The 16,396-nt window shown below is 40.7% G+C and overlaps 1 protein-coding gene across 7 annotated transcripts in view; it reads left to right on the top strand.

Moving 5' to 3' along the window:
• The window catches only part of DCC (DCC netrin 1 receptor), a 583,792-nt gene that overhangs the window by 283,153 nt on the left and 284,243 nt on the right, over window positions 1-16,396 (top strand). For all 7 annotated transcript variants that reach the window (XM_072134166.1, XM_072134174.1, XM_072134157.1 and 4 more), the window contains exon 5: window positions 438-574. In XM_072134166.1, coding sequence (XP_071990267.1) covers window positions 438-574 — 137 coding nt within the window. The remainder of the gene's footprint in view (window positions 1-437; window positions 575-16,396) is intronic.

Below are 16,396 nucleotides of genomic sequence, written 5' to 3'. Positions count from 1 at the left end.
AATGGAGGGACTTACGTTCATCGTCTTTGGCCTAATGCAACATTTTGTTACAGAACCTCTCGACTATAGTACCATGAACTAATTTTGTAGTCTTAATATGTGGATGAGGGGCCTTTGGTCTCCCACTTGAAGTGACTGCTCCCTCTGAGCTCCCGTATAGTAACAACACTGGGGAATAAGAGGACTTGGGTTACTTTGCCCAACATTAGAGTACTATGAAAACCTACCTTGATAGAAGAACTGCACAATCTTGCCGTGGATTATGGGTTGGAACCCTACTGGAGCACCCACCATCCATGGAAGGAGTGTGGTGTAACCCATCTTCATATACGTCATACTCTTGCTCTTCATTGTGTGCCTTCCTGCTCCTCCCATATCATACATTGTCCATCTTCCTGGTTTTCTCATATATTTTTTTTCTACTTAATATATTCCAGGACAAGAAAATATTCTCTCCTTGGAAGCAGCAATTTGCTTATTATGAATGTGACGGATGATGATGCGGGCACATACACCTGTCTGGTTACCTACAAAAGCGAGAACAGCAGCGCGTCGTCGGAGCTCAGCGTCCTAGGTAGGTGGTCCAACCTAATATTAATATCCACTGTGCAGCCCACTGAAGGACATCCAATAATTATTACTTTCAGGCTATTTTAAGTTTTTCTTGACGCGTCGCTTAGTCATGTAATTATTGAGCCGTTCTTCTAGGCTGTTGTGATCTTGGTGTTGATGGAGATTATAATGTACTATCATGGCTGTGTTATTACAGTCACATGTTGTGTCTTCTTGTTTGGGGTATTGTATAATAAGTCAAGCTACCAGCCAGTATGATACTTTTTGGACTAATCACGGTGACCGTTAACCAAACTCTGTGATGGCTTCATGTTAAGATTCTTATATGAAGGCAACATGTCTTGAAGGGCTCAAAAAGTGTTATATCTCAAGAAGATCAAGATCTATAAATATATAATCAGTTTGTGTATACTCCTCCAATGAAGCCTACTGAAGAGTGCAAAAAAATTTCATAGCGGGGGGTGAGACGTCCTCCTTAAAGGGAATCTGAGAGCTGAACTAACCCTCACTAACTAAACATATTTTTGAAAACTGCTATTATAAAGCAGTACAACTTTCCCTACATTGTTCCTACCTATGTCTTAAAAGTCGCGCAGTACCTTTGTAAAGTTGGCTGACCATCTATAGATATATTTATGTTCTTCTAGCTCAGCCGCACCCCCAGCTTCCTGATTGACAGGGAGTCTGCTTTCTCTTCAGCTCAGTAAAATTAGTTCTGCTAAACCATTCACCCGCTTGGCTATGTGAGTGCTGAAGAGAATTCCTGTGGGAAGTTGAATAATGAGAGACGCTGGCTGTATGTGGCTGGCTGAAGATAATTCAGCTCACCCCTCCCTCAGGAATTCTCTTCAGTGAGGGGAATGAGGAGGCAAGGCTGGAGCAGGAAGAACACAAACTTAGAGAAAAGATGCTGATTGGACTCACAGATCCCATGGATCTCATCATCGCTCATCTCTGATCTGTCTCATCTTTCTTTTTCTATGTGTCAGATACTAGTAGAATATTCAGAAGCTAAATTAAAGTGTAGATAAACCCTGTACCCTGATAATCTAAGCACATTGTCAGCACATAGCATCTCATAGCACTAGAGGATTCATGAAGTGTCTGCTCACACTCTGGAATATTACACTGACCGTTACCGAGTGATAGGAGCTAAAACAGCAATAAAACTGAGTAAAATTGTAAAGTAAGGGGTTAAAAATGATCTATATTGTATAAACGTCACTAGGGGAATGGAATTTGAGAATTTTCTTTCATGGGCAGACCCCTTTAAGGTCTTATATTGTATTGTATTGGCAGAAGTCACCTTTTTAGTAGCCCTCCTACCTAGCATCATAGAACAAAAAATTTTTTTGATAATTCATCTTTAACAATGACAAAAGACGACTATTTCTGACTCTTATTATTTGACTACTTGATTCTCGCAAAGTAAAAAAATAAACCGTCGCGCGTTTGAGAGGTTCTATTGTCGGCGGGACACGGCAATACGTGGAAACGCGGCCAGACAATAGACAATAAATTCAAAGGAGAGAATTTCTCATCAACAAAAATATATAAAACAGTGAAAAGATAAAATATATTTGTTCCCGTCTTTTGTTCTCGAATACAATTTGAAATCAGGAATGAATCAAACTCAACCTCACCCCGTGATTTAAAAGTAAAATATATAATTCTGTAACTTTTTCTCAAATCTTGCAAAAACTTGATATTCCAAACAATCTTTTTAATTACTCCTATCAAGTTACATAACTACCTGATGGAGTCTATGACTATGTGTTGGTTTTGTGACTAGGTGACCATCCTGAAGCTCCAGGGTCCTAGTGCACCTATCATGTGCTGATATAATAACTTGTACTTTCTTATGTGGCAAAGAGGGATATTGGACAATCAAAGGCCCAGGTCCAAATTGCAACTTGAGATAAGCAAACTGGATTTCCCAAAATGTTCAGATTTTGGTGCATCAAAAACTTTTGGGGTTAGCCCCTTGGGATCTTAAGTTCCTGGACAAGGAATAAGAGGATCGAGATCTGGACAGCTGATCATAACCATAGACCTCAGAGGTGTAGACACGAGGCCATCATGATAGACTTTCCAAATTGGAAGTACTTCCTTCCAGCTATATCAGTCCTTTACTGCCAATCAGCTATTGCATCCCTTTACTTCCTCCCAGCTATTTCAGTCTTTTACTAACTCCCAGATACTGAAGATCTTTATTCCCTCCCAACTACTTCAGTCCTTTACTTCCTCCCAGCTACATCAGTCCTTTACTTCCTCCCAGCTACATCAGTCCTTTACTTCCTCCCAGCTACATCAGTCCTTTACTTCCTCCCAGTTACATCAGTCTTTTACTTCCTCCCAGCTAATGCAGCACTTTGCTTCCTTCCAGGTACTTCAGCCCTTTACTACATCCCAGCTACTGCAGTCTTTTATTTCCACCCAGTTGCCACTTCCCTGTACTTCCTACCTGCTACTTCAGCCCTTTACTTCTTACCAGCTACTCCAGCCCTTTACTTCCTCCTAGCTACTGCTGCCCTTTAATTCCTGTAGCTACTTAAGTTCTTTATTTCCCCAGCTACCACCTCCCTTACCTTCCTACCAGCTACATTAGCCCTTTACTTCCTACCAGTTACTTTAGCCCTTTGCTTCCTCTCATTTACTGCTGCCCTTTAATTCCCTCGATTACTTTAGCCCTTTAATCCCTACCAGCTACTTTAGCCTCTTCACCTCAGCTACTGTATCCCTTTGCTCCCTACCCCCTACTTTAGGTCTTTACTTCCTCCTAGCTACTGCTGCCCTTTAATTCCCCCGATTACTTCAGACCTTTAATCCCTACCAGCTATTTTATCCCTTTACTTAACCTACTGGATCCCTTTGCTCCCTACCACCTGCTTCAGCTCTGTACTTCCTCCTAGCTACTGCTGCCCTCTACTTCCTACTGGCGACATCAGTCCTTTACTTCCCCCCTGCTACTTCAGTCTACACCCTTGCTGATTTCAACCACATGAGAAGAAAGAGAGCAAAAAACTCAAAGATACACAGAGCTACATTGTAGGACCTACAACAGCCTATGACTCCATGTACATCCTTCAAACAATGTTGTATTTCTATACAATATCCGTGCTGCTAGGAGCATTGATTCTAGGTTAGAACACAATGAATGACAAAGGAACCATGACACAACAAGTGAGTCACCTACCAGCCTGTAGTATTTTATGTGTTTTTCTAGCATACGGAGTAGGTAACATAACACTGCCCCCTATGGGGAGCGGCTGGAACATCAGGATTTTTTGTTGTGTGTGTGTATTCTCTTCTTCGGGTACATACACAAGACCTTAGTAGATGCCAGTTCTTTGCGCACAAAACCTAATTTACTCACATTATGCACAAATATAATAGACAAACATGGGGGGGGGGTCATCATATTTTCCGTCTCGTCTCTGCCTATAGTCAGCAAAAGAGCAGTCGTTTTATTTGTCCCATTAAGAGAGCTTATGTCTGATGAAGGAAAGCGAGCTGGGGCTCCATCTTATAAATTGGAGAGGTAAGTGGCCCTTTGGGGGGAATAAGACTCCCATTATATCAGCCATGCCAGCGTCCATTAGCATGGCATTGACTGTAATAATAGTGAATCACAGGAAGGGCTGTAGGAGCCCATAAGTGGCTGGTAATGATGCAGGTATTAGTGAGGGGCGCTCGGTGGGTCTCTTCTCCCAGCTGTTTGGATAGGGGACGCATGATTGAGCATCCACTCAGTGGCTGTGACTTATGAAAATGTATCACCACAGCAGCGCAGAGGAAAGCTGCCGGCTCCACGAGCTGGAGGTCAGATCAATGAGCGGCTGCTGATGCAGCAAGGTGAAATTATACTCAGGGGGACAAGGACCAGAAATTGGGCAGGTTTCCTGGAAATGTAATTTATGCATTTTAGAAAAAATAATAATCTTAGAAGGGCTGGATTCTTGCTATATTTGCAAATCCATAAAGAGAACAATGAAAAACAAAAGATAATGAAAATAATAAAAAAAAATATACACCTACATATATAGATAACGCATAATATATACATTACCAGGGAGTCTACATCCCATATATAGACACAGAAACACAAATACACACATATACACATACAGAGATACATACACTGAATAATACACACATACAGAGATACATACACTGAATAATACACACATACAGAGACAGATACACTGAATAATACACACATACAGAGATACATACACTGAATAATACACACATACAGAGATACATACACTGAATAATACACACATACAGAGATACATACACTGAATAATACACACATACAGTGATACATACACTGAATAATACACACATACAGAGATACATACACTGAATAATACACACATACAGAGACACATACACTGAATAATACACACATACAGAGACACATACACTGAATATTACACACATACAGAGATACATACACTGAATAATACACACATACAGAGATACATACACTGAATAATACACACATACAGAGATACATACACTGAATAATACACACATACAGAGACACATACACTGAATAATACACACATACAGAGACACAGACACTGAATAATACACATACAGAGATACATACACTGAATAATACACACATACAGAGACACATACACTTAATAATACACACATACAGAGACACATACACTGAATAATACACACATACAGAGACACATACACTGAATATTACACACATACAGAGATACATACACTGAATAATACACACATACAGAGACACATACACTTAATAATACACACATACAGAGACACATACACTGAATAATACACACATACAGAGACACATACACTGAATATTACACACATACAGAGATACGTACACTGAATAATACACACATACAGAGACACATACACTGAATAATACACATACAGAGATACATACACTGAATAATACACACATACAGAGACACATACACTTAATAATACACACATACAGAGACACATACACTGAATAATACACACATACAGAGACACATACACCGAATATTACACACATACAGAGATACATACACTGAATAATACACACATACAGAGACACATACACTGAATATTACACACATACAGAGATACATACACTGAATAATACACACATACAGAGACACATACACTGAATAATACACACATACAGAGATACATACACTGAATAATACACACATACAGAGATACATAGACTGAATAATACACACATACAGAGACACATAGACTGAATAATACACACATACAGAGATACATACACTGAATAATACACACATACAGAGATACATACACTGAATAATACACGCATACAGAGACACATACACTGAATAATACACACATACAGAGATACATACACTGAATAATACACGCATACAGAGACACATACACTGAATAATACACACATACAGAGATACATACACTGAATAATACACAAATTCAGAGATGCATACACAGAATAATACACACATACAGAGACACATACACTGAATAATACACACATACAGAGATACATACACTGAATAATACACAAATTCAGAGATGCATACACTGAATAATACACACATACAGAGACACATACACTGAATAATACACACATACAGAGACACGTACACTGAATAATACACACATACAGAGACACAGACACTGAATAATACACACATACAGAGACACATACACTGAATAATACACACATACAGAGACACGTACACTGAATAATACACACATACAGAGACACAGACACTGAATAATACACACATACAGAGACACACACACTGAATAATACACACATACAGAGATACATACACTGAATAATACACAAATTCAGAGATGCATACACTGAATAATACACACATACAGAGACACATACACTGAATAATACACACATAAAGAGACACATACAGGCAGTCCCCGGGTTACGTACAAGATAGGGACTGTAGATTTGTTCTTAAGTTGAATTTGTATGTAAGTCGAAACTGTATATTTTATCATTGTAGTTCCCGACAATTTTTTTTTTTTGCCCCAGTGACAATTGGAGTTTCAAATTTTTTTGCTGTAATAGGACCAAGAATTATCAATAAAGCTTTATTACAGACAATTTTAAGCTGATTATTGCAATCTGGGACTATTTTAAAGCATCCAGAGAGCTTCACCAGAGGTCACAGTGGGCAGAGGGGTCCGTCTGTAACTATGGGTTGTCTGTAAGTCGGGTGTCCTTAAGTAGGGGACCGCCTGTACACTGAATAATACACACATACAGAGATACATACACTGAATAATACACACATACAGAGATACATACACTGAATAATACACACATACAGAGACACATACACTGAATAATACACACATACAGAGATACATGCACTGAATAATACACACATACAGAGACACATACACTGAATAATACACACATACAGAGATACATACACTGAATAATACACACATACAGAGATGCATACACTGAATAATACACACATACAGAGACACATACACTGAATAATACACACATACAGAGACACATACACTGAATAATACACACATACAGAGATACATACACTGACTAATACACACATACAGAGATACATACACTGAATAATACACACATACAGAGACACATACACTGAATAATACACACATACAGAGATACATACACTGAATAAAACACACATACAGAGATACATACACTGAATAATACAGACATACAGAGATACATACACTGAATAATACACACATACAGAGATACATACACTGAATAATACACACATACAGAGATACATACACTGAATAAAACACACATACAGAGAAACATACACTAAATAATACACACATACAGAGACACATACACTGAATAATGCACACATACAGAGATACATACACTAAATAATACACACATACACTGAATAATACACACATACAGAGATACATACACTCAAAAATACACACATACAGAGACACATACACTGAATAATACACACATACAGAGACACATACACTGAATAATACACAAATACAGAGACACATACACTGAATAATACACAAATACAGAGATACATACACTGAATAATACACACATACAGAGACACATACACTGAATAATACACAAATACAGAGATGCATACACTGAATAATACACACATACAGAGATACATACACTGAATAATACACACATACAGAGACACATACACTGAATAATACACACATACAGAGATACATACACTGAATAATACACACATACAGAGATGCAGACACTGAATAATACACACATACAGAGATACATACACTGAATAATACACACATACAGAGATACATACACAGACGATTCAAATATATACATATACATTCATACCCAACCCATACATAGACACATACACATATAGTACACACACAAATGCACATATAGGGGGGGATGTATGCATCATACATATGATCCAACCACCCTCCCCCTGGCACCCTGATTGATTTCTGGCATTGTCGGCACAAAATTCCTGGTGCCTTGCGCTCCCATCTCACTTATACACCAGGTCCGGCCTGGCATGAGAACTGCGCTACAGCCTGTGCCTAAAGCTGGTGCAGGTTATAGGTAGCGCGCAGGCGTGAGACACCCAATTTTACAGCCTGGCACAGCCCCCTCCCTGCCCAACCAACAAGACGGCAGAGGAGTTGCCAGTTGGTCCGGGAGACTCTTTGTGCCTATGTACTGTATGAGGGGCATTTAATATTTTTGGCGCTAACTATTTAGCTTCTTTTCGGACAAGAGAAAAGATAAAAAAACAACAATAGTTCATATATAGCACATTAGCATATTCATACACACATACAGATACATAGATAACCTTCCACGCACAGGTCAGGGGTCAGTCAGCTAATGGGGGAGGGGGGATTTTACTATTTTTCTAAAAAAAAGTACATGAACTATGAGGAAGAGGAGTCTGGGTTTGTTTTCTATAAATAACATGTTTGCAGCAGAACTTTTGGATATCAGTGACCTCCATAAGATCCGGGGAGGGAACAGATGTTTTCGCTGTCATAGCCCCAGGTAGTAAATCAGTTTATCTCCGGTCTAAATTGTTCCTACAGAGAAAATCTGTTTATACATCCCGTGATCCGAGAAAACAACAAGCTGTTTCTATTGTCTCCGAAAAACTCAAGTATGTTTCACTTATTATGTCCCTCCTGACCCTGTACCATGTATCATCCATAACATGTGATATTATTACACTGCAGACATCCTGGCCCCTCCTGACCCTGTACCATGTATCATCCATAACATGTGATATTATTACACTGCAGACATCCCAGCCCCTCCTGACCCTGTACCATGTATCATCCATAACATGTGATATTATTACACTGCAGACATCCCGGCCCCTCCTGACCCTGTACCATGTATCATCCATAACATGTGATATTATTGCACTGCAGACATCCTGGCCCCTCCTGACCCTGTACCATGTATCATCCATAACATGTGATATTATTACACTGCAGACATCCCGGCCCCTCCTGACCCTGTACCATGTATCATCCATAACATGTGATATTATTGCACTGCAGACATCCTGGCCCCTCCTGACCCTGTACCATGTATCATCCATAACATGTGATATTATTACACTGCAGACATCCCGGCCCCTCCTGACCCTGTACCATGTATCATCCATAACATGTGATATTATTACACTGCAGACATCCCGGCCCCTCCTGACCCTGTACCATGTATCATCCATAACATGATGTGATATTATTACACTGCAGACATCCCGTCTCCTCCTGACCCTGTACCATGTATCATCCGTAACATGTGATATTATTACACTGCAGACATCCCGGCCCCTCCTGACCCTGTACCATGTATCATCCATAACATGTGATATTATTACACTGCAGACATCCCGGCCCCTCCTGACCCTGTACCTTGTATCATCCATAACATGTGATATTATTATACTGCAGACATCCCAACCCCTCCTGACCCTGTACCATGTATCATCCATAACATGTGATATTATTACACTGCAGACATCCCAGCCCCTCCTGACACTGTACCATGTATCATCCATAAAATGTGATATTATTACCCTACAGACATCCCAGCCCCTCCTGACCCTGTACCATGTATCATCCATAACATGTGATATTATTACACTGCAGACATCCCAGCCCCTCCTGACCCTGTACCATATATCATCCATCACATGTGATATTATTACACAGCAGACATCCCGGCCCCTCCTGACCCTGTACCATGTATTATCCATAACATGTGATATTATTATACTGTAGACATCCCGGCCCCACCTGACCCTGTACCATGTATCATCCATAACGTGATATTATTACACTGCAGACATCCCAGCCCCTCCTGACCCTGGACCATTTATCATCCATAACGTGATATTATTACACTGCAGACATCCCGGCCCCTCCTGACCCTGCACCATGTATCATCCATAACATGTGATATTATTACACTGCAGACATCCCAGCCCCTCCTGACCCTGTACCATGTATCTTCCATAACATGTGATATTATTACACTGCAGACATCCCGACCCCTCCTGACCCTGTACCATGTATCATCCATAACATGTGATACTATTACACTGCAGACATCCCGGCCCCTCCTGACCCTGTACCATGTATCATCCATAACATGTGATATTATTACACTGCAGACATCCCAGCCCCTCCTGACCCTGTACCATGTATCACCCGTATAGTTATCAGATGTGTAGTACCACTGTTGGCCTCCAGGTGTGTACTGACTTCTTCCATACCCTAAATAGAATCTGATATACAGACGTCGCTAGGTCTGGCAGGAGATTTGTGTAATACTTGATGTTCCTATAATCCTTCTCCCTGAAGTCTGATATTTCTTAGAATTCCCTTCTTTCCATATGATAAGAGACAGAAGTGGACGTCGCCTGTAAATTCTGCGAGTAAAGTAAGATTTGTACATGTGGGCGGCCGGCGCTCGGTGGAGAGACCCTCAGGCGAGATTTAATTATAAATTGAAATAAAACGCTGGGCGCAGAGCCCGTGCTGCGCCGACACACGACATAAAAGGGGATCAGGGACGGAGGGATAATTGTATTGGCGCTCGTTACGTATTCACAGCCGACACTATGAAGCGTCTTTAAACAATATAGATATGTAAATGAACAAAGTCCTGACTGATGTTCCAGGCGAAACAAAAAAGAGGCAACTGTGACATTTATTTGGGGAACTTGGAGGGTAGTTAGGTAGGTAGGGGGGCGGGATTATAGAAAATAGGGCAACAAACTGGGCCCCACTCTCACTTTCCACTGAATACAGTATTTATTGGTATATACAGCCATACAGTGCATATGTATACCCACCATCACTGTCAACGTAATACCGCCATAAGTCTCCTTATAGTACTATACCTTCATACACTGCCTCCTTATAGTACTATACCTTCATACACTGCCTCCCCATAGTACTATACCTTCATACACTGCCTCCTCATAGTACTATACCTTCATACACTGCCTCCCCATAGTACTATACCTTCATACACTGCCTCCTCATAGTACTATACCTTCATACACTGCCTCCTCATAGTACTATACCTTCATACACTGCCTCCTCATAGTACTATACCTTCATACACTGCCTCCTCATAGTACTATACCTTCATACACTGCCTCCTCATAGTACTATACCTTCATACACTGCCTCCTCATAGTACTATACCTTCATACACTGCCTCCTCATAGTACTATACCTTCATACACTGCCTCCTCATAGTACTATACCTTCATACACTGCCTCCCCATAGTACTATACCTTCATACACTGCCTCCTCATAGTACTATACCTTCATACACTGCCTCCTCATAGTACTATACCTTCATACACTGCCTCCTCATAGTACTATACCTTCATACACTGCCTCCTCATAGTATTATACCTTCATTCACTGCCTCCTCATAGTACTATACCTTCATACACTGCCTCCTCATAGTACTATACCTTCATACACTGCCTCCTCATAGTACTATACCTTCATACACTGCCTCCCCATAGTACTATACCTTCATACACTGCCTCCTCATAGTACTATACCTTCATTCACTGCCTCCTCATAGTACTATACCTTCATTCACTGCCTCCTCATAGTACTATACCTTCATACACTGCCTCCTCATAGTACTATACCTTCATACACTGCCTCCTCATAGTACTATACCTTCATACACTGCCTCCTCATAGTACTATACCTTCATACACTGCCTCCTCATAGTACTATACCTTCATACACTGCCTCCTCATAGTACTATACCTTCATACACTGCCTCCCCATAGTACTATACCTTCATACACTGCCTCCTCATAGTACTATACCTTCATTCACTGCCTCCTCATAGTACTATACCTTCATTCACTGCCTCCTCATAGTACTATACCAACATACACTGCCTCCTCATAGTACTATACCTTCATACACTGCCTCCTCATAGTACTATACCTTCATACACTGCTTCCTCATAGTACTATACCTTCATACACTGCCTCCTCATAGTACTATACCTTCATACACTGCCTCCTCATAGTACTATACCTTCATACACTGCCTCCTCATAGTACTATACCTTCATACACTGCCTCCTCATAGTACTATACCTTCATACACTGCCTCCTCATAGTACTATACCTTCATACACTGCCTCCTCATAGTACTATTCCTTCATACACTGCCTCCTCATAGTACTATACCTTCATACACTGCCTCCTCATAGTACTATACCTTCATACACTGCCTCCTCATAGTACTATACCTTCATACACTGCCTCCTCATAGTACTATACCTTCATACACTGCCTCCTCATAGTACTATACCTTCATACACTGCCTCCTCATAGCACTATACCTTCATACACTGCCTCCTCATAGCACTATACCTTCATACACTGCCCCCTCATAGTACTATACTTTCATACACTGCCTCCTCATAGTACTATACCTTCATACACTGCCTCCTCATAGTACTATACCTTCATACACTGCCTCCTCATAGTACTATTCCTTCATACACTGCCTCCTCATAGTACTATACCTTCATACACTGCCTCCTCATAGTACTATACCCTCATACACTGCCTCCTCATAGTACTATACCTTCATACACTGCCTCCTCATAGTACTATACCTTCATACACTGCCTCCCCATAGTACTATACCTTCATACACTGCCTCCCCATAGTACTATACCTTCATACACTGCCTCCCCATAGTACTATACTTTCATACACTGCCTCCTCATAGTACTATACCTTCATACACTGCCTCCTCATAGTACTATACCTTCATACACTGCCTCCCCATAGTACTATACCTTCATACACTGCCTCCTCATAGCACTATACCTTCATACACTGCCTCCCCATAGTACTATACCTTCATACACTGCCTCCCCATAGTACTATACCTTCATACACTGCCTCCCCATAGTACTATACCTTCATACACTGCCTCCCCATAGTACTATACCTTCATACACTGCCTCCTCATAGTACTATACCTTCATACACTGCCTCCTCATAGTACTATACCTTCATTCACTGCCTCCTCATAGTACTATACCTTCATACACTGCCTCCTCATAGTACTATACCTTCATACACTGCCTCCTCATAGTACTATACCTTCATACACTGCCTCCTCATAGTACTATACCTTCATACACTGCCTCCTCATAGTACTATACCTTCATACACTGCCTCCTCATAGTACTATACCTTCATACACTGCCTCCTCATAGTACTATTCCTTCATACACTGCCTCCTCATAGTACTATACCTTCATACACTGCCTCCTCATAGTACTATACCTTCATACACTGCCTCCTCATAGTACTATACCTTCATACACTGCCTCCTCATAGTACTATTCCTTCATACACTGCCTCCTCATAGTACTATACCTTCATACACTGCCTCCTCATAGTACTATACCTTCATACACTGCCTCCTCATAGTACTATACCTTCATACAGTGCCTCCTCATAGTACTATACCTTCATACACTGCCTCCTCATAGTACTATACCTTCATACACTGCCTCCTCATAGCACTATACCTTCATACACTGCCTCCTCATAGCACTATACCTTCATACACTGCCTCCTCATAGTACTATACTTTCATACACTGCCTCCTCATAGTACTATACCTTCATACACTGCCTCCTCATAGTACTATACCTTCATACACTGCCTCCTCATAGTACTATACCTTCATACACTGCCTCCTCATAGTACTATTCCTTCATACACTGCCTCCTCATAGTACTATACCTTCATACACTGCCTCCTCATAGTACTATACCTTCATACACTGCCTCCTCATGGTACTATACTTTCATACACTGCCTCCTCATAGTACTATACCTTCATACACTGCCTCCTCATAGTACTATACCTTCATACACTGCCTCCTCATAGTACTATACCTTCATACACTGCCTCCTCATAGTACTATACCTTCATTCACTGTCTCCTCATAGTACTATACCTTCATACACTGTCTCCTCATAGTACTATACCTTCATACACTGCCTCCTCATAGTACTATACCCTCATACACTGCCTCCTCATAGTACTATACCTTCATACACTGCCTCCTCATAGTACTATACCTTCATACACTGCCTCCTCATAGTACTATACCTTCATACACTGCCTCCTTATAGTACTATACCTTCATACAGTGCCTCCTCATAGCACTATACCTTCATACACTGCCTCCTCACAGTACTATACCTTCATACACTGCCTCCTCATAGTACTATACCTTCATACACTGCCTCCTCATAGTACTATACCTTCATACACTGCCTCCTCATAGTACTATACCTTCATACACTGCCTCCTCATAGTACTATACCTTCATACACTGCCTCCTCATAGTATTATACCTTCATACACTGCCTCCTTATAGTACTATACCTTCATACACTGCCTCCTCATAGTACTATACCTTCATACAGTGCCTCCTCATAGCACTATACCTTTATACACTGCCTCCTCATAGTACTATACCTTCATACACTGCCTCCTCATAGTACTATACCTTCATACACTGCCTCCTCATAGTATTATACCTTCATACACTGCCTCCTTATAGTACTATACCTTCATACAGTGCTACCTCATAGTACTATTCCTTCATACACTGCCTCCTCATAGTACTATACCTTCATACACTGCCTCCTCATAGTACTATACCTTCATACACTGCCTCCTCATAGTACTATACCTTCATACACTGCCTCCTCATAGTACTATTCCTTCATACACTGCCTCCTCATAGTACTATACCTTCATACACTGCCTCCTCATAGTACTATACCTTCATACACTGCCTCCTCATAGTACTATACCTTCATACAGTGCCTCCTCATAGTACTATACCTTCATACACTGCCTCCTCATAGTACTTTACCTTCATACACTGCCTCCTCATAGTACTATACCTTCATACAGTGCTACCTCATAGTATTATACCTTCATACACTGCCTCCTCATAGTACTATACCTTCATACACTGCCTCCTCATAGTACTATACCTTCATACACTGCCTCCTCATAGTACTATACCTTCATACACTGCCTCCTCATAGTACTATACCTTCATACACTGCCTCCTCATAGTACTATACCTTCATACACTGCCTCCTTATAGTACTATACCTTCATACAGTGCCTCCTCATAGCACTATACCTTCATACACTGCCTCCTCACAGTACTATACCTTCATACACTGCCTCCTCATAGTACTATACCTTCATACACTGCCTTCTCATAGTACTATACCTTAATACACTGCCTCCTCATAGTACTATACCTTCATACACTGCCTCCTCATAGTACTATACCTTCATACACTGCCTCCTCATAGTATTATACCTTCATACACTGCCTCCTTATAGTACTATACCTTCATACACTGCCTCCTCATAGTACTATACCTTCATACAGTGCCTCCTCATAGCACTATACCTTCATACACTGCCTCCTCATAGCACTATAACTTCATACACTGCCTCCTCATAGTACTATACCTTCATACACTGCCTCCTCATAGTACTATACCTTCATACAGTGCTACCTCATAGTATTATACCTTCATACACTGCCTCCTTATAGTACTATACCTTCATACAGTGCTACCTCATAGTACTATACCTTCATACACTGCCTTCTCATAGTACTATACCTTAATACACTGCCTCCTCATAGTACTATACCTTCATACACTGCCTCCTCATAGTACTATACCTTCATACACTGCCTCCTCATAGTATTATACCTTCATACACTGCCTCCTTATAGTACTATACCTTCATACACTGCCTCCTCATAGTACTATACCTTCATACAGTGCCTCCTCATAGCACTATACCTTCATACACTGCCTCCTCATAGCACTATAACTTCATACACTGCCTCCTCATAGTACTATACCTTCATACACTGCCTCCTCATAGTACTATACCTTCATACAGTGCTACCTCATAGTATTATACCTTCATACACTGCCTCCTTATAGTACTATACCTTCATACAGTGCTACCTCATAGTACTATACCTTCATACACTGCCTCCTCATAGTACTATTCCTTTATACTATGTCTTAAATAACGCCTCCTTGCGGCATCTAAATAAAGATATTAAATGCCCGCTTTGCATCGCTCTCATTCAGTCTCTAAAAAAGCATCAAACATCCATTGTCTAAAACCTACCTACAATATCTACATAATACCGCCA

The sequence above is a fragment of the Engystomops pustulosus genome, chromosome 1 (genome assembly GCF_040894005.1).
Source record: "Engystomops pustulosus chromosome 1, aEngPut4.maternal, whole genome shotgun sequence".
In the NCBI taxonomy this organism is placed as follows: domain Eukaryota; kingdom Metazoa; phylum Chordata; class Amphibia; order Anura; family Leptodactylidae; genus Engystomops; species Engystomops pustulosus.
Note: the sequence above shows the minus strand (reverse complement) of the source record. Positions and strands in the feature narration are given on the sequence as shown.